This window comes from Neoarius graeffei, chromosome 8 (genome assembly GCF_027579695.1).
Source record: "Neoarius graeffei isolate fNeoGra1 chromosome 8, fNeoGra1.pri, whole genome shotgun sequence".
Classification (NCBI taxonomy): domain Eukaryota; kingdom Metazoa; phylum Chordata; class Actinopteri; order Siluriformes; family Ariidae; genus Neoarius; species Neoarius graeffei.
In genome coordinates this window covers 76,811,846-76,838,248 of record NC_083576.1, presented here as the reverse complement: position 1 = coordinate 76,838,248, position 26,403 = coordinate 76,811,846, and the positions used below count along the sequence as shown (strand labels likewise).

Below are 26,403 nucleotides of genomic sequence, written 5' to 3'. Positions count from 1 at the left end.
TCCTCGCTGCCATATTGGAAAGGTCAAAGCGGAGAATAAAGATTAGCTGCGTTTAACTGTACCAACAGGTTTGCCGTCCAAACGAGATCACATGGGATTACCTTTCACAGGTGAGACTGGAAAAATACTTTTCATTGTATTTGGTCATTATAATGTAATTTTACAAACAGATTTTCCTGACTTTGTGGCTAATATGAAGTCTCGCGCATAATAGTTTATGCGCATGCGCCCTTACTTCTTCTATTGTTCTGGTGTCTCCGAAGGGACCGTCTTACAGCGCCCCTAGAGGTGTGGCATGTGTATTGCATCGTTTTCAGCGAGCGTTGCGTTGCCGTATGGACCTGATATTTTACTGATTGTTGCCCATTTGGACGCGATATATTTTTAAATAACATCTCGTTGCCGTTGTCGTGTGGATGTAGCCTTATAGTGTTGCCAGTCTCCGGACCAAGACATGGCATGAATTTATGGCACTATGATCGTCTAATCTGACATGCTGATCATCATGAAGGACAAAAATATCATGTCGCCTGATCCCAGCATAACCTTCTTACAAATAATCTGACAAATATTTCATCAAATGTGCTGGTAATCTTGAACAGTTATTCGACGAAATTGAGTCATACATGAGCTGATCGCCGACGAGGCACGTAGCACTGAGTTGGCTCTAAGCAATGTACGACGAGATTGAGAAGAATTACTATTTTTTTTTCTATCCACATTCACGGGGTTTTGAGAAACGGAGCGTTTTTATTTTTATTTTTTGCAAATTCGATACCACAAACAAACCGGCGAAATGACAGTAGCAATTTGTGAAAAATGCAATAATAATAATTCTTGAAAAATGATAAAAAGTTATGTTCTTACCATCAACTACTTTAATTTCATATTTTGCTGCTTTTTTGTATTTTTTCTCTACTCACGGTATATGAGCTGATATCCTAGTAGTACAGTAGCCAATCAGAGCGCACAATTGCTCATATCCAGTGAATATGGATAGAATAATCTCTGATAGCTGGTTGTGAATATTTTCTACTTGGCTTCTGATAGATTTTTTTTAAATGTTTGTCAGTTTGCAGAGGAAAAGCAGTGCTAGATCTACCTCCTCAGTGCTTGATCTTGATTCATGATTTTCGCTCCGTTTAAATGTTGAAGCTTAGTTTTCTCACTATTCCATCATCATCTTGTGTGTGTTCAAGGTGTCACCACATTTGCCAAACCTTAAAGTTGCCATTAAGCATTTTAACTCCCCTGTCCTACTGTACATAAACAGTGCTTTTGAACTCCAATAGAGAGTGGCATTCATGCCCTCGTTAACATTTGAAAGTGGGCATTTGACCCACTTTCAGCGTGTGTGAATGGGAACCCGTACATCAACTGCCAATGTGTCCTTTTACAGTAGCTGAACATCCAAACGTGAGCACTTGACGTTCCTTTCTAGTCCATCTTATCAAACACTTTAGGTCCATTGTGGATTTTGGGGCTTCTTATGACAAAGGTAAGAAAAATATGAATATTATAGTCAGCGTCTATTGAACATTTCATGTTTGTAAAAGATTGGACGATGATAATGACGTTAGACTTTTTTTTTTTTTTCCCTTTAACCCTTTGATGCAAAACATGGGTCAAAAGTGACCCGGCTGAGTTTTTATCTTCTATATATTTGCAATAAATTAATTCCATCATTCAGTATTCAAGGTATTCCTCAATTAACTTGTTTTTGATCATCATACATCCTTATTTTATTTTTTCCTTTCTTACTTTTTGAATAAAAACCCTTTTTGTATCACTACCCTTCGAATGCACAACATGGGTCAAAAACGACCTGCATTCATTTTCCAGGTTATTTCATGTACGGCTGAGTGTTTCTATGATATACTTTTGAAATACATTCATTTTGTCATTTACGTTTCCAAATATGCAGTAAATATCTTGTTTTTGTTTAGCACAAATCATCATTTTTATTTTTCCTTTCTTAAGTTATGAGCAAGCACAGCTTTTGTAATTCTACATCAAGTTTACACACATGGGTCAGAACCGACCCGCATGCATTTACTCCAGCGTTTGGTGGGAACTGTGAATTGTGCTTGTGTCAGACATTTCGCAGCTCAGCACAGCGCCCTTTGCCCATCTAATACATGCAAGTAATGTTTTTCAATTGTTCGAACATTACCTTAGAAAAAAATGGATGATGTTTAGGTTCCCTTGAGAGTGAGTAGATTACTTGTCAGAAAGTTACAAGTAATTACTATTAGCTACCGAGCTGTTGACATATTCTACTTTAGTTAGCTAATTTTATTGTAGTTGGCTTAGCTAACGACATAGTTAATAAATAAATAACTGGCCCCATTCACTGCTAAAGTAATTACTTGAAACAAATTATTATTATTATAGTATTAAGACATTTAATTTTAAATCACACTTGGATGACCCATGTGTAGTAATATAAAAAGTATTTTTGTTCATAAAGTAGGAAAGAAAAAATTAAATTAATGATCTGTGGTAATTAAAAACAAGATATTTAAAGAATACTTGGAATATTCAATCATAAAATAAATTGATTTCAAAAGATAGAGCAAAGAAAAACTCAGCCAACATGAAATAACCTGGAAAATGAATGCGGGTCATTTTTGACCCATGTTGTGCATTAGAAGGGGTGTGCATATGTTTTGCATCAAAGGGTTAATAATGCACTTGTCTGGTTGTACAAAAGTAGATAATGGTGATTGTTACAAAAATAACGTTTTTGCAATGTTTTGGAAACATATGGTGTGTTGTGGTTGACGTCACTAAGTCGTTCTTGTTTGTAACAATATGGGATTTTAACATTATGGAAATTTCAAAATGGTTAAAGGTTAAAGATTGTTGGTTCAAACGTTTCAGAGTGCCACATGAAACTCTCAGTACAATACATCCCGCAGACCTGCCTTGAAATGTTCTAGGAACCAAAACAACCATAATAATATTCAAATAAACGTCAACTCTATTTGGTTTGGTGGCTTGATAAATTAATAAATATTTCTAAACTAATGGTAATACGTGTTGTGTTTTTTTTTTTTTTTTTATTTTGCAGAGAGCATGCCAGAGCCACACCAATTGTTTTGTTTATTTTTCCTGACGTTCATATTGAACACAACCCTTTTTTTTCCAATTAAATTAAATAGCCCGGCTCATTTATTCCCTAAAGTGACCCATGAGTCATCTGCGTTCTGGGAGCGCGCTTTCACTCAAGGAGCTGGCTGTTCCAAAAAAAAAAAAAAATGCTCAAAAACACCACACACACTCCTGCTTAGTGTTTGGATTTGAATTTGGGCTACGTGGTTTATATACACTGTCTGTCTATTTCGTCTAACTGCCTCACTCGTGTGAAAACATTAAGGAGTGGACTGAGGAGTTTGCCAATCATTCATGCAAATACTGAGTTATTACCAGATGTGCAGTTAAGTTAAAATAAGCTCAAACAGGTCTGGATTGCTGTGAGGTAAGTACAAAGTATTCAGGTGTTCATGAATGTGTTATGTTTAGGTTTAAATTTTGTTTTATGTTACCTGGGATCAGATTTTTAAAGCTTTCTCTATAGATATAGAGTGACCCGTGTCTTTTAACAGTGATTATGGTTGTTATTAGTTTTTGTTATTTCTACAAATTGTTATGTACTTGTCAGTGTACAAGTATGAAGGTTATTATATTATACGGACACGAGTGTTTTACTGGGAAATACGCCTGTCGTATTTTTCAAACGAACTCCATCCGGGACACGGAGAACCAAAAACGTGACAAATCTCTATATGTCAGTCGTGAGGGAATCGATGAATTGTTTTGATAAATTTGGGTACTTTTTGTTTGTGAATGTGTCGATATAATAAAAAGAAAATCACACGTTGGCTTGAAGATATGAAGTTTATCTTCTCGTGTTGAAAAGCTCGCATTTTTCATACGAAATACATCATGGATCTGAGTGAGATATTTAAATAATATTGGCTGGCGTTGAGTGGTACATCATATACACTACCGTTCAAAAGTTTGGGGTCACTTTGAAATGTCCTTATTTTTGAAAGAAAAGCACTGTTCTTTTCAACGAAGATCACTTTAAACTAATCAGAAATCCACTCTATACATTGCTAATGTGGTAAATGACTATTCTAGCTGCAAATGTCTGGTTTTTGGTGCAGTATCTACATAGGTGTATAGAGGCCCATTTCCAGCAACTCTCACTCCAGTGTTCTAATGGTACAATGTGTTTGCTCATTGCCTCAGAAGGCTAATGGATGATTAGAAAACCCTTGTACAATCATGTTAGCACAGCTGAAAACAGTTGAGCTCTTTAGAGAAGCTATAAAACTGACCTTCCTTTGAGCAGATTGAGTTTCTGGAGCATCACATTTGTGGGGTCGATTAAATGCTCAAAATGGCCAGAAAAATGTCTTGACTATATTTTCTATTCATTTTACAACTTATGGTGGGAAATAAAAGTGTGACTTTTCATGGAAAACACAAAATTGTCTGGGTGACCCCAAACTTTTGAACGGTAGTGTATATTCCATTCAGCTAGCACGATACTGAACGAGTCGAAGACAAGTAGCTGAATGGAATATATCTGATATACCATGAAAAAATTATTATTATTATTATACACTCTCTTCATATCAGCATTCTCAAAGGCCAACGTGAGCTTACCCACAACTCGGCACTGTTTGCGCAGCAGTGAAGTCACCTTCCAGCTGGTGTAGCCTTCACCAGTAGTGTTAGTGAATGCTAATAAAGCGGTCAAGCCAGTGCTATCGAGAGCAAGTAGTACAGACTAACGACCAAGAAACTCTGATTTCTGTCTCCAGACTTTTCTTTCACGCTGCATGCTCGCTACAGTATTTTTCACTCATATTTAAGTATTCATTTCCCTGTGTACTTACTTACTTACTTATAAAATCAGCATCAGCAACTACACACAACGGAGCGATCTGGCAGCCACAATTCTCTCAAAATCTTCCGTATTTAATAAAACAAATCTGGCGGCCATGTTTGTTTACAAATTGTCACAGTTGCTCACTAGCATGGAAGTTTTACATCTCCAACGTGTCTCTTTTCCAGTTTTTCGCTGTCCGTTGGTATGTTTTTCTCTTGTAAATATGCGTGAAGAATATCTCATGAAGTTTTGGTAGCCTTTCGGGTGTTCAGCGCATCTTTCTGTTTCCCAGCTAACAAAGAAATGCTTCTGTGCATGCGCAAGAGAAAACTTTCTCATTGGATAGTCGCATCAGCTCCGACGTGTGACGTCATGTTGTCTTGACAACCATGCAATATCGTAAACCATATTCAACACTCATTCTCCATTGGGTAGAGTGGCGTAATACACATAGGTTAAGCGATATGCTAACAGTATTGCATGCTATCAAACCAAATGAATGAAACCCACTAGAAGGGAAAAGAATACATTTTTATTCCACGGAAAAAGTGTCCTGTATGTATAATAATTCTCGATATTTCACTCCGATGACGTCACTCAGTGTTTTCCTGCTGACTAGACGCGCGTTGTCAAAATGGCGAACCGGTTCAAAATTAAAATCCTTTTGATTGACTTGCTTTTGTTTTTTGTGGATGTGTCCATTTAATATATAGAACATTACACGGTGGTGTGAAGATATGAAGTTTATCTTCTTATGTTGAAAATATTTTCACTCATTCGCTTCGCTCACTCGGAATATGTTCCCCACTCAAAGATAACCTTCATATTTTTCTGCACCTATGTAATATCCTCTATGTATGAAGTATGAAGTGCTGGTGATGTTGAGCACTGTGCAGTTACAAAAGATATGCATTTCCCTGTAATAGCCAGAAATAGAGATCTAGTTAAAAATTAATAGGGAGACGTTTTTCAGTTGTCCTTATTAGTACCTCATTGGGCACATTCCAGTGCAGGTGATCAAGAACTTTTATTTTGTAGTACCAAGAACATGTTTAGTTCCCACTCCAGGGTTTTATCCTGTTTTCTATAAAACATGAATTATTGGGGTTGGATTGTGCTACATTGAATCATGTTGTGATTGTTGAAGTTTGTGAGTCCTACTGAGGTTCTGGAACCTTTTGAGGAACTCCACTGTACTAGAGTGCTTGGGTAGCTTTTACCTCCTTGACTTCCTCAAATGGTTCTGGAAGCTTGGTGGAAGCACATCTGATATTCCTATAATATCTCATCATCATCAAGAAATCTCATTTCCTCCTACAGATAAATCAAGTCCATCTCCAGTAATGGAGATGACTCCCAGTTCCCCTGTTCTTCCATCTAGCAGCACCACTGGCACCACCAGCACCAAAGGATGGAGGAGCAAATCACTCAACGCCAAACACAGTGCCACCTCCTCTATTCTTTCCATCAAACAACCTTCTTCTTCCTTGGAGGTTCCTCCAAAAGTCATCGCCCAAAAGTCCATGCTAGACAAACTGAAGCTTTTTAACAGCAGACCCTCTTCTCGAGCATCCAGTGTTGCATCTCTAGAAGATCCTGAAGCTTCAAGTCCAGATCCAAATGAAGCAAACATTTGTTCTGTCCATCCTGAAGCACATTTGGGCGACCAGCAACCCATCATGGCAGGTAACTCCAGTCCTAAGCTGGCCTTGAAAGGTATTGCACAAACGACGTTAAGGAGGACTTTGGTGCCCAAAGTCAAGGCTGCTGAGAAGGACAAAGTAAAGACAAAAGGTAAAGATAAAACAACAAAACAATCTTCTGGCATTGAGCAAGACCGGATTATGGAAGAACGAGAAGAAACCAGAGCTGAACCTCTGACATTGGCTGATGGGAAAAAATCAAGTTTGATTCCCAAAGGAACCAAGGGCCATAGCAACACTAAGAAAGAAGGGTCATTACAGAGTGGTATACCCAAACCGGGGCAAACCAGTAAGGCCTCAGGGGTGATAAAGAACTCAGTTGCACCCTCTGGTGGAAAAGTAGAGCATTCTCGTGGTTTCAGAGCTGGAGGTGCTGCATTGGTGCATAAAGGTCCGATGGAGAACAAGAACTCTAACTCTGCTTCCAGTTTGGTGTCGACAGAAGGACGATGTAGTCAGAACAGCTCGAGTAGTGTCACTCAGACCAGCAATACGAACAACATCCAGCTTCCTCAAACACAGCACAGCCATCCCAACACGGCGACAGTTGCACCCTTCATGTACAGGTCAGATGTTATAGTGTCTTCATCAACACACTGCTAATCAGAATCTGCGTATGGGGGCTTGATAGGTTTACTCAAGTACATGTTTGTGTTCAGATGTGGGTAGAGTTCCCAGGAAATTAATCAGGCAAAAATAATGTTATTTCAACAAAATTATGACTCTAGTAGAAGTAAAAAAAAAACAATTATTAAAAAACCCAGATAGCGCGCACACACACATACCTAGCCAATGAGAAAAATGTGCAATTTACACCTATATGTTAAATGTCGCTTATTTGCTGATTGGAAAGATGTGAACACAAATACATTTTAATATTCCTTTTATATATATATATATATATATATATATATATATATATATATATATATATATATATATATAGACAGACAGACAGACAGACACACACACACACACACACACAATGGGGCAAAAAAGTATTTAGTCAGTCACTAATTGTGCAAGTTCTCCCACTTAAAAAGATGAGAGAGGCCTGTAATTTTCATCATAGGTATACCTCAACTATGAGAGACAAAATGAGAAAAAAAATCCAGAAAATCACATTGTCTGATTTTTAAAGAATTTATTTGCAAATTATGGTGGAAAATAAGTATTTGGTCAATAACAAAAGTTCATCTCAATACTTTGTTATATACCCTTTGTTGGCAATGACAGAGGTCAAACGTTTTCTGTAAGTCTTCACAAGGTTTTCACACACTGTTGCTGGTATTTTGACCCATTCCTCCATGCAGATCTCCTCTAGAGCAGTGATGTTTAGGGGCTGTCGCTGGGCAACACGGACTTTCAACTCCCTCCAAAGATTTTCTATGGGGTTGAGATCTGGAGACTGGCTAGGCCACTCCAGGACCTTGAAATGCTTCTTACGAAGCCACTCCTTCGTTGCCCGGGCGGTGTGTTTGGGATCATTGTCATGCTGAAAGACCCAGCCACGTTTCATGTTCAATGCCCTTGCTGATGGAAGGAGGTTTTCACTCAAAATCTCACGATACGTGGCCCCATTCATTCTTTCCTTTACACGGATCAGTCGTCCTGGTCCCTTTGCAGAAAAACAGCCCCAAAGCATGATGTTTCCACCCCCATGCTTCACAGTAGGTACGGTGTTCTTTGGATGTAACTCAGCATTCTTTCTCCTCCAAATACGACAAGTTGAGTTTTTACCAAAAAGTTCTATTTTGGTTTCATCTGACCATATGACATTCTCCCAGTCCTCTTCTGGATCATCCAAATGCTCTCTAGCAAACTTCAGACAGGCCTGGACATGTACTGGCTTAAGCAGGGGGACACGTCTGGCACTGCAGGATTTGAGTCCCTGGCAGCGTAGTGTGTTACTGATGGTAGCCTTTGTTACTTTGGTTACCTATTGCAGATTCAGTCTTCCCAGCCTGGTGCAGGTCTACAATTTTGTTTCTGGTGTCCTTTGACAGCTCTTTGGTCTTGGCCATAGTGGAGTTTGGAGTGTGACTGTTTGAGGTTGTGGACAGGTGTCTTTTATACTGATAACGAGTTCAAACAGGTGCCATTAATACAGGTAACGAGTGGAAGACAGAGGAGCCTCTTAAAGAAGAAGTTACAGGTCTGTGAGAGCCAGAAATCTTGCTTGTTTGTAGGTGACCAAATACTTATTTTACCGAGGAATTTACCAATTAATTCATTAAAAATCCTACAGTGTGATTTCCTGGATTCTTTCCCCCATTCTGTCTCTCATAGTTGAGGTATACCTATGATGAAAATTACAGGCCTCTCTCATCTTTTTAAGTGGGAGAACTTGCACAATTGGTGGCTGACGAAATACTTTTTTGCCCCACTGTATATAACTTAAAACAAGTTCATTATCAGGGTAATTGTATCATTATCACATGCAAGTTTTCTTCCAGTGCAGTTTTTCAAGCTTGTAAAAGTCCAAATCCTTAAACAAGAAGAATGAGGTCATTACCATTCATATACACTCAGTGGCCACTTTAATAGGAACTTGTTCTTGATTCTAAGATTCCTGTTCTTGGTTGCAGGACTGGAACCCAATGTGGTCTTCTACTGTTGCATGCTGAGATGTTTTCTGCTCACCACGGTTGTAAAGAGTGATTATATGAGTTCCTTCCTGACAGCTCGAACCAATCTGCCCATTTTCCTCTGAGCTCTCTTATCAACAAGGCGTTTATTTCCACCCACAGAACTGTCGCCCACTCACTCACTCCATGTTTTTTTGTTTTTCGCACCATTCTATGTAAACTCTAGAGACTGCTGTGTGTGAAAATCCCAGGAGATCAGGAGCAGTTTCTCAAATACTCAAACCAGTCCATCTGGCTCAAACCAACACCCATGCCACAGTGAAAGAAAGAAAGTCACACTTTGAGATGACAGTTTTTCCCATTCTGATATTTGAAAGAAGTAAACATTAACTGAAGCTCTTGATTTGTTTCTGCACGATAATTAATTATATTACATTGTATTGTACACGGGCAGTGGCTAGACTTGGCTTGGAGCCAGTCTAGAATGGAGAAGTAAGACGACTCCTTCCCTGCACTAGTCTGAGTGAACGCCTTAGGCAAGCGTTAGCACACTCTTAGGCCCTGTCCACACGGCAACGGATTCAGGTGAATCTGATAAAATTGTTTATCGTTTAGGCCTGGCGTCCACACGGCACCGGTGTTTTGGGTGCCCCAAAACGAAATCTTTTGAGAACGGGTTCCAGAGTGAAAACATCTGGCAACGGAGCCGTTGCGAAGTCGTCTGGATGAGTAGAACGGATTTGTTTACGATGACGTCACAACCACATGACTGTCAGTGCTTCACGCCGGGTAGAAGTGTAACAAACTCGATGCGAGTTGTCAACAAATCCTATAACTTGGTTCATGAAACGTGCTTACAAAATATTTTCACTGTGAATATTTATTGTGTAATGGTGCAAAGTGAGAGAGAGAGAGAGGGCAGAGTCTTTAGTCCAAACACTGCGGAAGCAGTACCAAACCGTGCACCGCCCGTGCGCTTTCCAAAAACAAAAACAATCCCGCCAGCAAAAATAGGAAAAAAAAAAGGAGCGATCTCACCTCTTCAGATGTTGGTTTAAGTCCGACAATACATTCCTCAAAAAGGGCGTAGAAGAACAAAGTAATCCATCAACGTGTAGCATTCAATTTATTCCCGGACCATTAAAGAATTCTGGAGGATATCAGAATGTTGGCGTACCGGCTTCTATCTACCCCCATTCATTCCTCTTTCCGCGTCTTTCGTTTTACGCTACTGATTAATAATCAAAACTTTATGTGGCTGATGCTACAGAAGAAGGGGTTTATGTGCATGCGTCTACTTCTTCTATTGTTCTGGTGTCTCCGATGGGACCGTCTTACAGCGCACGTAGTGGTGTGGCATGTGTATTGCATCGTTTTCAGCAAGCGTTGCGTTGCCATATGTACCTGAAATTTTACTGATTCGTTGCCCATGTGGACGCGATATTTAAAAAAAAAAATCTCGTTGCCATTGTCGTGTGGATGTAGCCTTAGCCTCCCTGGCCAGGGTTACGTCAAATCGGCGGCTCTTCCGGCCAACGGCAGTTCAGTCTGTCAACTCGGTGGCTGCTCTGGCAAACGGCAGTTCAGTCTGTCAACCCAGCAGCTGTTCCGGCAAACGGTAGTTCAGTTTGTCAATTCGGCAGCTGTTCTAGCATCTGCAACGTGTGCTTCCTACGACCGTGTCAGCTTTGCTGTCCCGTCGTGTTTCAGGCAGCACTCACCAAGGGACACTTTTTCGTGCCGTTAAGTGTCAACTTTTATAGGCACAGCCCCACAATTTTATGATCAGTTTGTCAAGAACGTCTCTAGAGAATACTATGCGTCCGAGGGAACTGACGCGCCACAATCTATGGCAGTGGCGAGAAATAGGTGAAGTCCATATGAGAATGCTATATCAGCCAACGAATCAGATAAGACGTTCAATCCTCTTAGGAGAAGAAAGTATTTAAACATTGCGGCATGGAATGTCCGCACTACTAATGACAGTGACACAGGCATCAGACCTGAACGTGCAACAGCCATCATTTGCAAAGAACTTGAAAAGTCGGAAATCGACATCTGTGCGCTCAGTGAGGTTAGACGCCCTGGCTCTGGTAATATCAAGGAAAAAAGCCATACCATCTTTTGGAGTGGTGGAGTAGACAAGACCGCTGGCGTCGGCTTCATAGTCTCTAACAAATTGGGTCACATTATCCTAGTTCCTGTCACTGACAGATTAATGACCGTCCGCATTCAACTCCTAGATGGGAAGTACTTAACACTTATCAGTGTCTATGCCCCCACAATGCAAAGATCTGTAATTGAGAAGGAGTGCTTCTACGAGAAGCTTGGGGAACGTATGGTTGATATGGGTGATAATATCATTGTCTTGGGAGATTTTAATGCCCGGATTGGAAAAGATTGGGAATCCTGGCCATCTGTCATCGGAAAACACGGAGTTGGCAAAATGAATGCCAATGGCTTGATGCTGTTGGAGTTCTGCACCTGTTTCAAACCATCAGTTATGGGTACAATGTTTCAACTCAGAAACCATCTTAAGAATACCTGGCAGCACATGCGATCCAAACACTGGCATCAGATAGACCACGTATTGGCCGATAAAGATGCTAGGTGCTTCATAAATGTAGTCAAGGTTGATCCCAAAGCTGACTGTTTCACAGATCACAAGCTCCTTAAATGTAAATGCTCAATAATGGTAAAAAAAGAAGAAAAGAGGGTCAAGACCACCGCCTAGACTGGATACTGCAATTAATGCAGAGAAGAAAGAGAAACTGGAAAGGTTCTTAAATGAAAATATTCCTGAATGTGAGGTAGCGTGGGACGCTCTGAAAGAAGTTCTTCAAAGTGCAATGAGCCATATTTTTGGTACAAAGAAACCAAGAAGCGCGGACTGGTTCGACGATCAAGCTGAAGTGATTCAGGCTCTCATCAAAGACAAGAGACGGGATTGTGATAGAGCTGCACTACGAAATGAGATCAGGAGTCTCAAAAACAGTTGAAGAGTGCATGAGAAAAACGATCTATGTCACTTTTTTAGTAATTAAAGAAAAACAATGAAGAAAATTAAAAACGTCATATCTCTTCCAGAATGAAAGTCAAGGATACTATATTTACAGGTTTCAAACTAGATGTTTATTTCTCTCAACAACCACTTTTTTACAATATTTGGTACATCTCATTATCTCTAGCCGCTTTATCCTGTTCTACAGGGTCGCAGGCAAGCTGGAGCCTATCCCAGCTGACTACGGGCGAAAGGCAGGGTACACCCTGGACAAGTCGCCAGGTCATCACAGGGCTGACACATAGACACAGACAACCATTCACACTCACATTCACACCTACGGTCAATTTAGAGTCACCAGTTAACCTAACCTGCATGTCTTTGGACTGTGGGGGAAACCGGAGCACCCGGAGGAAACCCACGCGGACAACATGCAAACTCCGCACAGAAAGGCCCTCGCCGGCCACGGGGCTCGAACCCGGACCTTCTTGCTGTGAGGCGACAGCGCTAACCACTACACCACCGTGCCGCCCAACAAATGGACATGAACCGTTATTTATCTGTAGCTTCCCCCGAAGCAGGTTTTTGACCTGCAAATTCCAGATAATTGTACTGAAGTTGGAATGTGCACAGTCTATGATTTAATATTCACTTTCTTCGTCAGAATCTGTGGAGCTTTGCACCTCCTGGCCCTCAGGCATCCTGTTCGTTCTTTGACTTATATTTTGTGGTAAAACCCAAAATCAAGTCATCACGTTTGCCTCTTGATATTTTTTGAAAGCACATGAACCGCTTACATTGGCAATCCTCACCAGTCGCATGCTTAGACGGTCTTTCCCGTTTCAGCACATCCCGTTTACGCCCTTTAACCTTAGGCTTATCCGTTACCACTGGATGCTCGTATTCATCTGAACTACTCATCATTCTTCACACACAATGTCCAGTCCAATAAAACAGAAGCAGAAAGTTAACAGCTAATTCATATCCCCTAAAACGTGCAGATATGATGATACATATAGAGCTGTATGGGGGCAGCCATTTGCTTCCCTCTGACTGGCTCAAGTGATCATGTGACTGGACTTAGATCGTTTTGTTCTGACTGCCGTGGACATGGATCGTTTTGACCAAGGACGTTAAATCATTATACCCTCACAGCTAAGGACTCTGATCGATTTGAACTGTTTCTATTGGGTCCGAACAAAGCTTTAACAACGGTCCATCAGATGGGGCAGTAATCATCCATCTGACAAAAATGTGGCATAGATCGTTTTTCCCGTGTACTCTTCAGTTGGCTTCAGCGTAAAGCAGACGAAGCGGACAAATACGCCAAAGAGAACAACCTCAAAGATTTCTACTGCACCATTAAAGCCATCTATGGTCCAAAGCCGAATACTCTCAATCCAGTTAAATCGAAAAGCGGAGTACTGCTCTCCTCACCTCACGACATCAAGGACAGATGGATTGAGCATTTTGACGAGCTTTTAAACCAAACCACCGAAGTTGATCCGAGCATACTGGATGAGCTGGAACAGCGCTCGGTCACTGTCGAACTTGATGACCCAATCAACAGGGATGAAGTGGCGAAGGCTGTCAAAAACACGAAACTCAAGAAGACCTCTGGTCCTGATGGAATAATTCCAGAGATCCTAGTGAATAATAATAATAATAATAATAAGTTAAATTTATATAGCGCCTTTCAAGAAACCCAAGGACGCTTTACAATTATAGACAAAGAAAAAAATAAATAAATAAAAATAATAATAATAAAAAATAAAAAAAATTTAAAAGTAAAAAGTCCACCAAGTAGGGGTCAGGATGTAATTCCCGTGGTGTAGCAGCCACAGTCCCACCAAAAGGCGCACGAAAACGAGTCCCACATCTCCAGCACCGCCGCCGTGATGCCGTCAGCAACATCGCTCAACACCATGCCATGGATCCACAAAGCGAGCACAGAAGCTCCGCCATGCAGAGCGCTGGTGTGTCCCAAACCGCCTGCACAGCCGCTGCGACGCCACCGAGCAACATCGCTCGGAACATCACGCCAAGCGTTAAAGCACAGAGCGCTGGACAACCACGATGTAAAATGAGCAACGAACTCACTGCAGTCCATTGCTGGGAGCACAGGCATCACCCACAGCAAACCAAGGCCTGGAGGGAACCGACGCCCAAAACTGGGTCTGGAGCTACACCACAACCGGCGGACAAAACACTCAAACAAACATCAAACTACACAAACACACAGAAAAAAATAAATAAAAAATGAAAATAGAAAAAGAAAGAAAATAAAAATAAAATAAAAAAAAGCTCTGGTGAATGGTGGATACACCCTGATAAACTTCCTTTGCACCATCTTCAACCTCTTTTGGTCATCAGAAAGCCTACCTGCGTACCTGATCGATGCAATTGTTTGCATTATATTCAAAAAAGGCGACTGTAGTTATTGTGGTAACTACCGTGGTATATCTCTGCTGAGTGTGGTTGGCAAAGTATTCTCCGATATCTTGCTGCAGCGTCTCAAATGTATCGCAGAATGTGTCTATCCTGAATCTCAGTCAGGCTACAGAGAGGGGAGAAGTACAATCGACGGTATCTTCGTTTTGCGACAAATCATGGAAAAGTGCAGGGAGCAGCGTTAAAATTTACATATTGCCTTCATTGATTTCACCAAGGCTTTTGACTGCGTTAACCGAGACCTCCTCTTTGTGATCCTACACAAGCTCGATTGCCCTTCCAAGTTGACCGAGTCATCAAGAAACTCTACTCAGGAGTACATGCCAGACCGTGCATTGATGGGGAACTGTCTGAACCAATAGAATACAACAGTGGTGTTAAGCAAGGTTGCAAACTTGCACCTACTCTGTTCAGTATCTACGCAGCTATTATGCTGCTCTTGGCTTTTAAAGACATTGGTTCACAGTATAGCATCAAAATTCGCTTCGGATACGATGGTGACCTCTTTGACTTGCGACGACTGAAATCCAAGCACTCTCATCAGCTATATAAGAGAAGCCCGATATGCAGATGACATTGCAGTGTTCTCCACTGATGGAATAGGTCTACAGTGTTTGTTGTCTGCCTACAGTAGTCTATCAAAGAAGATGGGCCTTTGTATCAACATCAAGAAAACCGAAACAATGAGTATTGGTGATCAAGTTGATTTCCATATTGATGGACAGAGACTGTGGAGAGTAGACCGCTTTAAATATCTGGGTAGCTACGTCACTAAAGACTGCAGGTTAGATGCGGAAATCACTGCACGGATTCAAACCGCATCAAGCGCAATAGGACGGCTCAGGGAAAGGGTTTTCGATTGTAAAGACCTAACAACGGAAACAGAACTCAAGGTGTCCACCAACCAGTGCATCGTCCCCTAGATGACATATGGGAGCGAATCCTGGTCTCTCTATCGTAAACACGCAAATCTCCTCAGAACCGTACAACAACGCCATCTTCGATCAATACTCAATATTAAATGGAATGACTTTGTCACAAACGACGAGGTATTGCATCGTGCGAGAGCCACGGACATCAAAACCACTCTTATCCGAAACAGACTCCGCTGGATAGGCCATGTTGCACATATGCCAGAAGATCGCCCAGTGAAGCAGCTTCTGTATGGAGTCCTGGATGAAGGTTCAAGGAATATATTTTTTACCATATTAACATGCCATTGTGTGTTATGCCTGATGTAAAGACTCTCGTCTCTGCGAGCCTACCACACAGATTTAATACTTGTCATTTTTAGGGCATACCTAACAACGTGTTTTCTTCCCCCCCCCCCCCCCCAATCTGTCCCTCTGAGTTACATGTTGATCCTGGGATTGAGATGCTGGCCTCTTCTGCCCCTCGGACCTGCTTGATCCATCCTGGTGCCCTGTGTCTGGTCGGAGTTTTATCGCCCCACTCCTGTGAAGGACGGCCCCATGAGGACAGTTGAGGGTTATACCTGTTAAAACTGTTAATATTATAGTCAGGCTGTCTGTTGTTGCCCAAATGAGGATGGGTTCCCTTTTGAGTCTGGTTCCTCTCGAGGTTTCTTCCTCATGTCGTCTGAGGGAGTTTTTCCTTGCCACCGTCGCCACAGGCTTGCTCATTGGGGATAGATTAGGGATAAAATTAGCTCATGTTTTAAGTCGTTCAAATTCTGTAAAGCTGCTTTGCGACAATGTTTATTGTTAAAAGCGCTGTACAAATAAACTTGATTTGATTTGATTTGAAAGTCGGTCGACCTCTATTACGGTAGAAAGATACAGTCAAGAACATTCTAAAACGTGGATGTGTGCTCCAGTCCTGGTGCAATGCTGTGTATGACAGACGAGTATGGAGGGATCTAGTTGGAAGTGTCAGCTGTAAGACTGACATTGACAGACAGGCTCTAAATGAGGAAAAGAGGCGAAAACGCCACGAAAAGGAAAGAAAGAGGACTGAACCTTAGAGACGATCAATACTTATTTTATTTATTGTGTCATGCCCGTGTCGGAGGACTGAACTTTAGAGACAAGCAATACTTATTTTATTTATTGTGTGATGCCCGTGACGGGCGTGTGGCGTTGTTGTATTAAATTATATTAATTAATTGATTGATTAAAATAAAACTTTAACTTTAATTAATTAAAGGAGTCATAATAATTTGTGTTTAATCATAAACGATATTAAAGATAAACAAAATGGAATTAATTCAAATTATTTAATTAAAATTTCAAACAAGGAAGCTAATGCTAATTATTTTTTATTCATACGTTAATCACAAAACTACAGCAAAAGTAAAACCTCAAAAATTGACAAGCAAAAATACAAATAAATTCATAAAAACTATATAAGCAAAAAAGAATAACAATACAAAACCAAAGTAAAAAAAAACAGTAAAAAAAATTAAACAATTTTATTTTATGAACTTTAATTAAAATAAATACTTAATTAAACTTTAACTCATTAATTTAAATCAATAAATAAATTCTATAATTAATTATATTACATCATATTAAATTATATTAATTGGTTGATTAAAATGAAACTTTAACTTTAATTAAAGGAGTCATAATAATTAGTGCTTAATCATAAACGCTATTAAAGATAAACAAAATGGAATTAATTCAAATTATTTAATTAAAGTTTCAAACAAGGAAGCTAATGCTAATTATTTATTCATACTTTAATAACAAAACGACAGCAAAAGTAAAAAATTGACAAGCAAAAATACAAATAAATTCTTATGTAAAAACTACATAAGCAAAAAAGAATAACGATACAGAACCAAAGTAAAAAAATAAAAACAGTAAAACGTTTTTATTTTATTAACTTTAATTAAAATAAAAATAATAAAACTTCAATTCATTAATTTCAATAAATAAATAAATATAATTAATTATATTACATCATATTAAGGGCGGCACGGTGGTGTAGTGGTTAGCGCTGTCGCCTCACAGCAAGAAGGTCCTGGGTTTGAGCCCCGGGGCCGGCGAGGGCCTTTCTGTGCGGAGTTTGCATGTTCTCCCCGTGTCCGCGTGGGTTTCCTCCGGGTGCTCCGGTTTCCCCCACAGTCCAAAGACATGCAGGTTAGGTTAACTGGTGACTCTAAATTGAGCGTAGGTGTGAATGTGAGTGTGAATGGTTGTCTGTGTCTATGTGTCAGCCCTGTGATGACCTGGCGACTTGTCCAGGGTGTACCCCGCCTTTCGCCCATAGTCAGCTGGGATAGGCTCCAGCTTGCCTGCGACCCTGTAGAAGGATAAAGCGGCTAGAGATAATGAGATGAGATGAGACATCATATTAAATAATATTAATTAATAATTGATTAAAATAAAACTTTAATTCACTTTAATTAATTAGTGTTTAATCATAAACGCTATTCAAGATAAAACCTCAAACAATTTCTGAGCTGTCTTAAATTTCCAAATAAATTGCTGAATAAATGTGTGATTTGCTTCTTATGCGCCGTAGGTCTCAGACAGATGTGGACAGAACCAGCGTGACTGAAGCAGGAAGAGAGAAGAAGGAGAGATCAGTTCTTCACAGCAAATCCATCCACACATCTTTGGAAAGCCTGAGAGGTACAAGGCCTTTAGCTCACACCGATCAGACGTTAATGTTTAGATTAGACGGAGATGGAAATCGCAAACTCGAGCACCTCAATATATGAGCTCAGTCAGGGGTGTAATGCTGACCTCTGTGTAAAAATGGAGCCATGTTGTGATAGACAAGGTTGTGAGATCACCAGTTGTTTACCTAAATGTCAGGCGATTATCATGTTATGTTATAGACTGAAGTCAGTTCCAATAAAAATGGGAAACTATGTAGCTAGTGCTTGCTGTGAAAAAAAAAAGTCTAGTTTGTGTTGCAGCTAGGGGGTGCTGTAGTATTTTAGCGTAATGTACATGGCTCGCTTGGTGAAAACATTGTGAAAGTTATGTCAGTGTCTGGCTAACATGACATCAATAGGTTGTCACTAGACGACATGTAGCTAAAGATAAATAGCTAAACAGCTGGTTAGCGTTGTACGTAGCTACTATCACTAGATATAATAGTCTTGTGATGTGATGTATCAGCAGTATATCACTGCAGTTGCTGTACATTTCGTTACAGTATGTAAAGCTACGATCACACTACAGCTCGATGAATATGACACGTTTTGGTGACGATGCATGGCGATATACAGGCGAGACTGTCACGCCTTCACGCGCTCGAGCGGCTGCGCTCGCTCACAGGACCCAGTCGTTATGGGAAACACCTGATGCTGATTTGAGTGCAATCAGCATGCGCATATACAGTGGTGCTTGGAAGTTTGTGAACCCTTTAGAATTTTCTATATTTCTGCATAAATATGACCTAAAACATCATCAGATTTTCACACAAGTCCTAAAAATAGGTAAAGAGAACCCAGTTAAACAAATAAGACAAAAATATTATACTTGGTCATTTATTTATTGAGGAAAATGATCCAGTATTACATATCTGTGAGTGGCAAAAGTATGTGAACCTCTAGGATTAGCAGTTAATTTGAAGGTGAAATTAGAGTCAGGTGTTTTCAATCAATGGGATGACAATCAGGTGTGAGTGGGCACCCTGTTTTATTTAAAGAACAGGGATCTATCAAAGTCTGATCTTCACAACACATGTTTGTGGAAGTGTATAGACCCTTTTCAGTCACGTGACCTTCGTAAACGCGACCGCCATTTTGGACATGTAGTGGACTTCGGCTCGAATCAGTTTGAATGCGAGGAAGGCGACAAACGAAAAACATAAAAGAAAAAGGAGCGAGATGCAGAAAACACCTTCACTATCCAGCGACGTAGGGCATTTACAGGGCGAGCAGAGGGAGAGGTATTTGCAAAAATTGAGGTTAGCAGGCTTAGAGAACGACGTTTACCTGCTTCCACCAGGATTGTTCACTGACGTACGGAAGTACACGAAGCCCTCGTCTTTACCTGACTTCAGCCCACATGATCTGTATACCTATGTCGTTAAAAACCCATCGCCATACACAGGTATTGATCTGAAAGTGTATGAGTTTGGATGCCTACAAATATTTTGTGTCAGGCTGGGTAACATGCCTACATCAGCGGGTCGTCCCTGGAGCCGGTGGTCGCCATCTTATTACAGCTAAGGTTTGTTCACATTTTCATTTACTTTCGGTCCTCAGGATAAACAAAATGTTATTAAATGTCATTGAAATAACTTCTTAGTCTGTTGAGACATGGCCCGTTATAAATTTGCTGTTACCAGGCAATGATGAAGAACTGTATTATTAGGGTCGGTGTCTGTGTTGTAGCAGTGGAAAGGAAAACACTGTCTTCCAACCTTACCCCATCTGTGAAACATGGTGGTGGTAGTATCATGGTTTGGGCCTGTTTTGCTGCATCTGGGCCAGGACGGCTTGCCATCACTGATGGAACAATGAATTCTGAATTATACCAGCGAATTCTAAAGGAAAATATCAGGACATCTGTCCATGAACTGAATCTCAAGAGAAGGTGGGTCATGCAGCAAGACAACGACCCTAAGCACACAAGTCGTTCTACCAAAGAATGATTAAACAAGAATACAGTTAATGTGTTGGAATAGCCAAGTCAAAGTCCTGACCTTAATCCAATCGAAATGTTGTGGAAGGACCTGAAGTGAGCAGTTCATGTGAGGAAACCCACCAACATCCCAGAGTTGAAGCTGTTCTGTACGGAGGAATGGGCTAAAATTCCTCCAAGCCGGTGTGCAGGACTGATCAACAGTTACCGCAAACGTTTAGTTGCAGTTATTGCTGCACAAGGGGGTCACACCAAATACTGAAAGCAAATGTTCACATACTTTTGCCACTCACAGATATGTAATATTGGATCATTTTCCTCAATAAATAAATGAGCAAGTATAATATTTTTGTCTCATTTGTTTAACTGGGTTCTCTTTATCTACTTTTAGGACTTGTGTGAAAATCTGATGATGTTTTAGGTCATATTTATGCAGAAATATAGAAAATTCTAAAGGGTTCACAAACTTTCAAGCACCACTGTAAGGACACAGTGGCTTTGTGAAGTATTATCATTATCGCGGTCACGTTTGTTTCTAGCCATGTTTATGACTCTGCTTTTTGGTTTTGTAAATGTCACACCTGCTAATAAACACTCTTCCTGCACTTGGAGCCATCTACCGCCGCATACCTGACAGAATACTTGCAAAGTCTCTGTGAAAACAGCGTCCTTATATGTGTGTGCTGATTGCGCTCAAATCAGCATCAGGTGTTTCCCATAACGGCTGGGTCCCAAGCGCCCGCACAACGCACTCCGAAGGATCTCTGAATGTAAATGCACTTTTTAAGTCTCGGCCAAGGTTAGGCTTTGCAGAGCCGCTGTGTTGATGACGCTTCCGAGAGCTTCGGGGACATGGATTCAAGACAAATACATCTCAAAAGGCTGGAAGAAGGTTGCCTGAGCGTCGGGAAATATTCCCAAACCCATTTGTGAGGATTCGCTGCTTAGTTTGCCGACGAAAACATCCGCACCACATTTTAATGCATGCATTGAAATTTTGCGTGACGTTTTTGGCCACTCACGAGGCAGAGACACAACAAAAAAACAACTTGCAAAGCTGGGAAAACAAGCGTCGTGTTTTGCATGATTGGTGGCGATGCGACCAATTTTTCATCGCCAAGTATTCGCAAAACCATTGTGAGCTATAATGTGACCAGAGCCTAACGTAGATAGCTAGGTAGCTCAATATCGTAACTTGAATGCAGTCCTCAAATCAAGGGAGTCACCTGGCCAACATCCTCCTGCAGTTTATTTTGGAAACCTGTCATGTAAGTAGAAGATCCAGCAAAACAATGGGTCAGATTTGCTAATATTTTACGCTAACGCAAACCGTCTTCTGGTGTTAAAAGTTAGCCATGGAAAGGCGCAGACATGGTTATTTTTGCGGCTGACCTTATCACGTGTATTTGTCGGAGTTTTCTTTTCAGACCACACAAAGGAGAGTATTTAAATGGATCATGCAACATGATTTACGAAGGTTTGCGGTAGTCAGTTGCGCTATTTTTTTTTTTTTTTTTTAACGCCAAAAAAGCACGTCTTAACCCGTTTTGTGCTTGACATAGCTGCAATAGTTCCACTCTGAGGAGGAGGTGTGGAAATTTCTCCACTTGTGTTCATTTATTTTGGGATGCCAGAGAAAGACGTATCAAATTCCAAGGCACGTTATTAATCTGCGCTAGCAGTGCTGGCGCAAATTGTTACTCTCGCTCAGGATTCTTCTTCTTCTGCTTTTTCTTATTATTATTACTCTCGTAACTTTTTAGGACGCTAGTTCTTCCTCAGTTTTCAACCAATCATCACCAAATTTCACATGAAGAATACCTCTGGGCTGAATTACATTGCTATGACTTTTGGTGCTGGGTGGCATGGTGGTGGAGTGGTTAGCACTGTTGCCCCACAGCAAGAAGGTCCTGGGTTCGAGCCCAGCGGCCGGCGAGGGCCTTTCTGTGTGGAGTTTGCATGTTCTCCCCGTGTCCGCGTGGGTTTCCTCCGGGTGCTCCGGTTTCCCCCACAGTCCAAAGACATGCAGGTTAGGTTAACTGGTGACTCTAAATTGAGCGTAGGTGTGAATGTGAGTGTGAATGGTTGTCTGTGTCTATGTGTCAGCCCTGTGATGACCTAGCGACTTGTCCAGGGTGTACCCCGCCTTTCGCCCGTAGTCAGCTGGGATAGGCTCCAGCTTGCCTGCGACCCTGTAGAACAGGATAAAGCGGCTACAGATGATGGATGGATGGATGGACTTTTGGTGCTGCTCTGGATCACTGATCTGGAATGATCCATGAAAAACGAGATTTTTTTTCAGTCACTCAATTTTCATGATTTTTTTCAGTCATTTTTTTTTTTAAATTTGTTCAGAGTGGCAGAGCGCAACTTTTCCTCACTCAGCGTCATTCTCTATCGCTTACTGTTCTGGATCTATAGAGTACGGTGACTAGATGTCCCGGTTTGTAACAGCTAGCGCAAATTACTGTGACTTTAGTCATAGTCTCTATCTAGTTCTTAATTTGCTGGAGGAAATTAAAGACCTTGGGCTCGAAGGAATCCTGTACCTGCTTGTGACTCTACGCCAATTTGCGGTGCTCTTGGTAGATTGCGTTGGTCGTTATTAAAATAAACTGGCTGTGTCGGTGTTCAGTAGTTTGCACATTGTTAGTAGATCACTTGCAGATCTGGCCACTCCCATCAGCATTTTTTTTTTTTTTTAATTGCAGCTTCACGCTAATTTGCCCTGTTTAGTAAATCCGGCCCTAAGTCTTTAGCCCTGTAGATTTCACATATGGAAGAGAGAAGGATGTTAACCTCAAAACTTTTCAAAGCTGTAGTCTGTTCACTTGACCCGTCTGATCTAAATTCTGCAGGAAGAACACAGACTTTGGTTCTTTGCGTGTCCTGCATCTAGCTGAGCAAATCCCACAGTGTTGGTGTCTCACTGGACACAGAGAGAAAAGGAGCTCATCTGCATGATAAAGGCTGTAGATGTCAAGGAGTTGCCAAGGCTGATGTGCCTGTGTGTGTGAAAGTGTGGGTGTGTGTATCCTGAGGTCATGTGAGGTCATGTTTGAGAGACGGAATGCACGTACAGTTTATACGTGTAATAATTTGACGGAAGCCGAGTGTTAATTAGTGCGAGGCTTGGCTTGTACTGTATATGAGGTAGTGTGTGAGTGTGGGTTTGGAGGCGTGGAGGTCTTTTCTCTGTCTGACAGTCTGTGAGAAGGGAAAGTCACCCTGCAGGGGAAGTGTGCTGGCGCGGAAACTGGAACGCCACTTATTTTGGCTTTTCCCCTCTCCCACTCTGTCTCTCTCTCTCTGTCTCTCTTTTGCTATCTCTCTCTCTTTTCCATGGAAGAGAGGAAAAGGGAGGACCATCCTTGCAAGAGCTTTTCCCACTGATTACTTGTTTTCATTGGAAGAAAGCTAGCAAATGTGTCAGAAAACCCATCAATTCATACCGGAAGGGGCATAGGAGAGTGGAGTCAGGAACCAGAAGACACCTCAGCCATACGATATTCACACACTGACTGGGGAAGATCACTGACTGCATCAAGATGGATACTGAAATCCACAGAAAACCTGAGCCTGAAGATCCAGGAACTACAGACAGTGTCTCCTTGAGTGGTGCGTCTCGAAGCCAACCTGGGAGTCTCAGCATGCCAGAGATCTCAAGAGAAGGTTTTAAGGACGAAGATCCAGAATGGAATATCTCAACAGGTTTAGAAGAAAGCTCCTGTGGAAGTCCATCAGAGGAGAAGAACCCATCTGAGAAAGAGGGCAGGGAGTGTGAGGCCATGTACCAGCTGCACCTAAGCCAACACACAGGTGCATGGGACAGCATTGCACGTGTTAATCAGGAGATCCTTCTGACCATGCTGGAAATTTACGAGAAATACGAGAGTAAGGCAATGTGCTAATGTGTACAACCACACAGCTTGTGTGTGTGTATTTGTGTGAGAACTTGTGGTTGCTCTAGACATCATGTCTCAGTCTTCGTATGTTTGGTTTCATTTTAAACTGGTTTACGTTTCCTGTCTGCACCAGTTAATGATTTGAGAAGGTAAGGTCAAGAACCTTCAAGTGTGCTGATGACCTCAGCTAGAAAAAAATGATCAAATATCGGTTTCTACTTCAAGTTAAGAGGGAAGTACATAAAAACAACACCTCTTAATATCTCACCCAAAAATTCCAAACTAAATGTGAAATAATTGTTGATTACATCGCATCTGAGGGACCAACACCAGTACTCCGTTAAGTACTCCAACCTGATTGGTCAGAAAGTGTTGATTTAGTTTCTTTAACAGCAGCTCTAACAGTAGTGGTGGATATAATTCAGATTGTAAGTTTATATTAATGCGCTTTTTCCTAATACTTTATCATTTCGATAGTAGCAACTCGTATACAGAGACTTGTATGACAGATACTCTAATCATAGGCTAATTATAATTACTCTATCCACATTCGCCCGCTCTGATTGGCTACTCTACTACTAGGATATCAGCTCATATACCGTGAGTAGAGAAAAACAAAATGGCAGAGCATGTTGCTGAACCAACCGAGAACGAAATAAAAACTCTACTCGAAAGCTAAACCCCCCCAAAAAATACAAAAAAAAAAGCAACGAAATATGGAATTAAAGTATTTGATGGTAAGAAGGTATTTTTATTTTTTTTCAAGAATTATTACGATAGACTTTCCATTGGAAAGTCATTTCGCCGGTTTGTTTACATTCTTCATCTTTTTTTAGCCTGGTTCAAAAGCTCAAAGAAGTTTGAAAATTACATAACTGAAACGTCCAAGGAAGAATTAAATAAATGTCTAAAGCTATTCTGTACCTCGGCACAACAGCAAGACGGCACGTTCTACAAAAAAAAACCACCGCTAAAGTCAATCCGTGCAACCATCGATAGGTTTTTAATAAGTCCGACTAAGCAGAAAAGATTTTGTCGGACGTTTTGGATAAAGTTTTTATTTATCAAATTTGCAAAAAATAAAAATGCTCCATTTTTCAAAATCCAGTGAATGTGGATGCAATAAAACAGTTATTCCACTCAATCTCGTCATACATGGATGATAATCAACTCGGTGTTACGCGCCTCATCGGCTATCAGCTCATGTACGACTCGATTTCATGGAATAACTGTTAAATATATAAAAATGTGCTGGTATTTAACAAATAAAAATGTATAATTGTTGATATGGTGAAGCTTTCTGTCAGGAAACTTTTATTTAACATTTATGGAAGGAGTCTCCAGTGTCAGTCCATAAGTGACAGCACTGGAGAATCCTTTCATGAGGTTTTCCTCCATAGGAAAGTCTTCAAGACAAGTGGTTTCCGATTTCTCGGTAACATGACAAACTTCGGTTTTTTTTTTTGTTTGTTTGTTTGTTTTGAGGTTGGGGAGGCTGCTATACCTTAAGTGATAACAGGAACTAACTTATTTCATTGATGTTCCACAACATTAAACGTAACTATAAACCAGGGGTGGGCAATTATTTTTTCCATGGGGCCACATGAGAAACAGAAAATTTTGTGGAGGGCCGAACCAAAAGGCTGAACTAAATTCTGCATAATATTAATTGTATTTCTCTATATAAAGCAATAAATAACATTGTTTTTACAAGCTGCTAAGACTGGTAAGAGTCTGGAAAAAACGAGGTTGCCGTACAAAAAATGTCATTTATTCAATCAAATTTCCCAAAACAATGGTTAACAAAATGTGAACGTTTGTACCATTTTTTTTCAGTCACATTCACCCCAAAACACAATAAAGACATCACAATATTGTCTTTCTACTCCAAATATCAAGCAAGATACATCATATTATAATAATGATGCCCACATTTGTAGTTTAATCACCTCATTTGGTGTTTTTCAGTTTTTTATTTGTTCAGTGAGAGAAATCTCGTCTCTGTTGGTCTTTAACGAGTGCATCAGAGTCAGGTTGAATGTCTGAGGTGGAGATGCGAAGCACAGCTGACAGATGATCATCAGTCGATTCGGTGTAGGTATCAGATCTACAGATCGTCTCGGGCTCCGGCGCCTGCTGGTGACGTCACACTATGTGATTGGCTGGACCGTTTGAAGGATGACGTACAAGTTTGTGGTTGGTCTGGACAAATTACGGAAGTAGTTATCGCGGGATTAGGTTTCGTGGGATTTCATGTCATGTTCATGTCGCGTGCATTGCGTTTT

At 40.8% G+C, this 26,403-nt stretch overlaps 1 protein-coding gene across 1 annotated transcript in view; it reads left to right on the top strand.

The window, feature by feature from the left end:
- Positions 1-26,403, top strand: part of nav2b (neuron navigator 2b) — a 342,800-nt gene that overhangs the window by 61,753 nt on the left and 254,644 nt on the right. Inside the window, 2 exon segments of the mRNA XM_060926744.1 lie at positions 6,224-7,172; positions 18,136-18,245. Coding sequence (XP_060782727.1) covers positions 6,224-7,172; positions 18,136-18,245 — 1,059 coding nt within the window.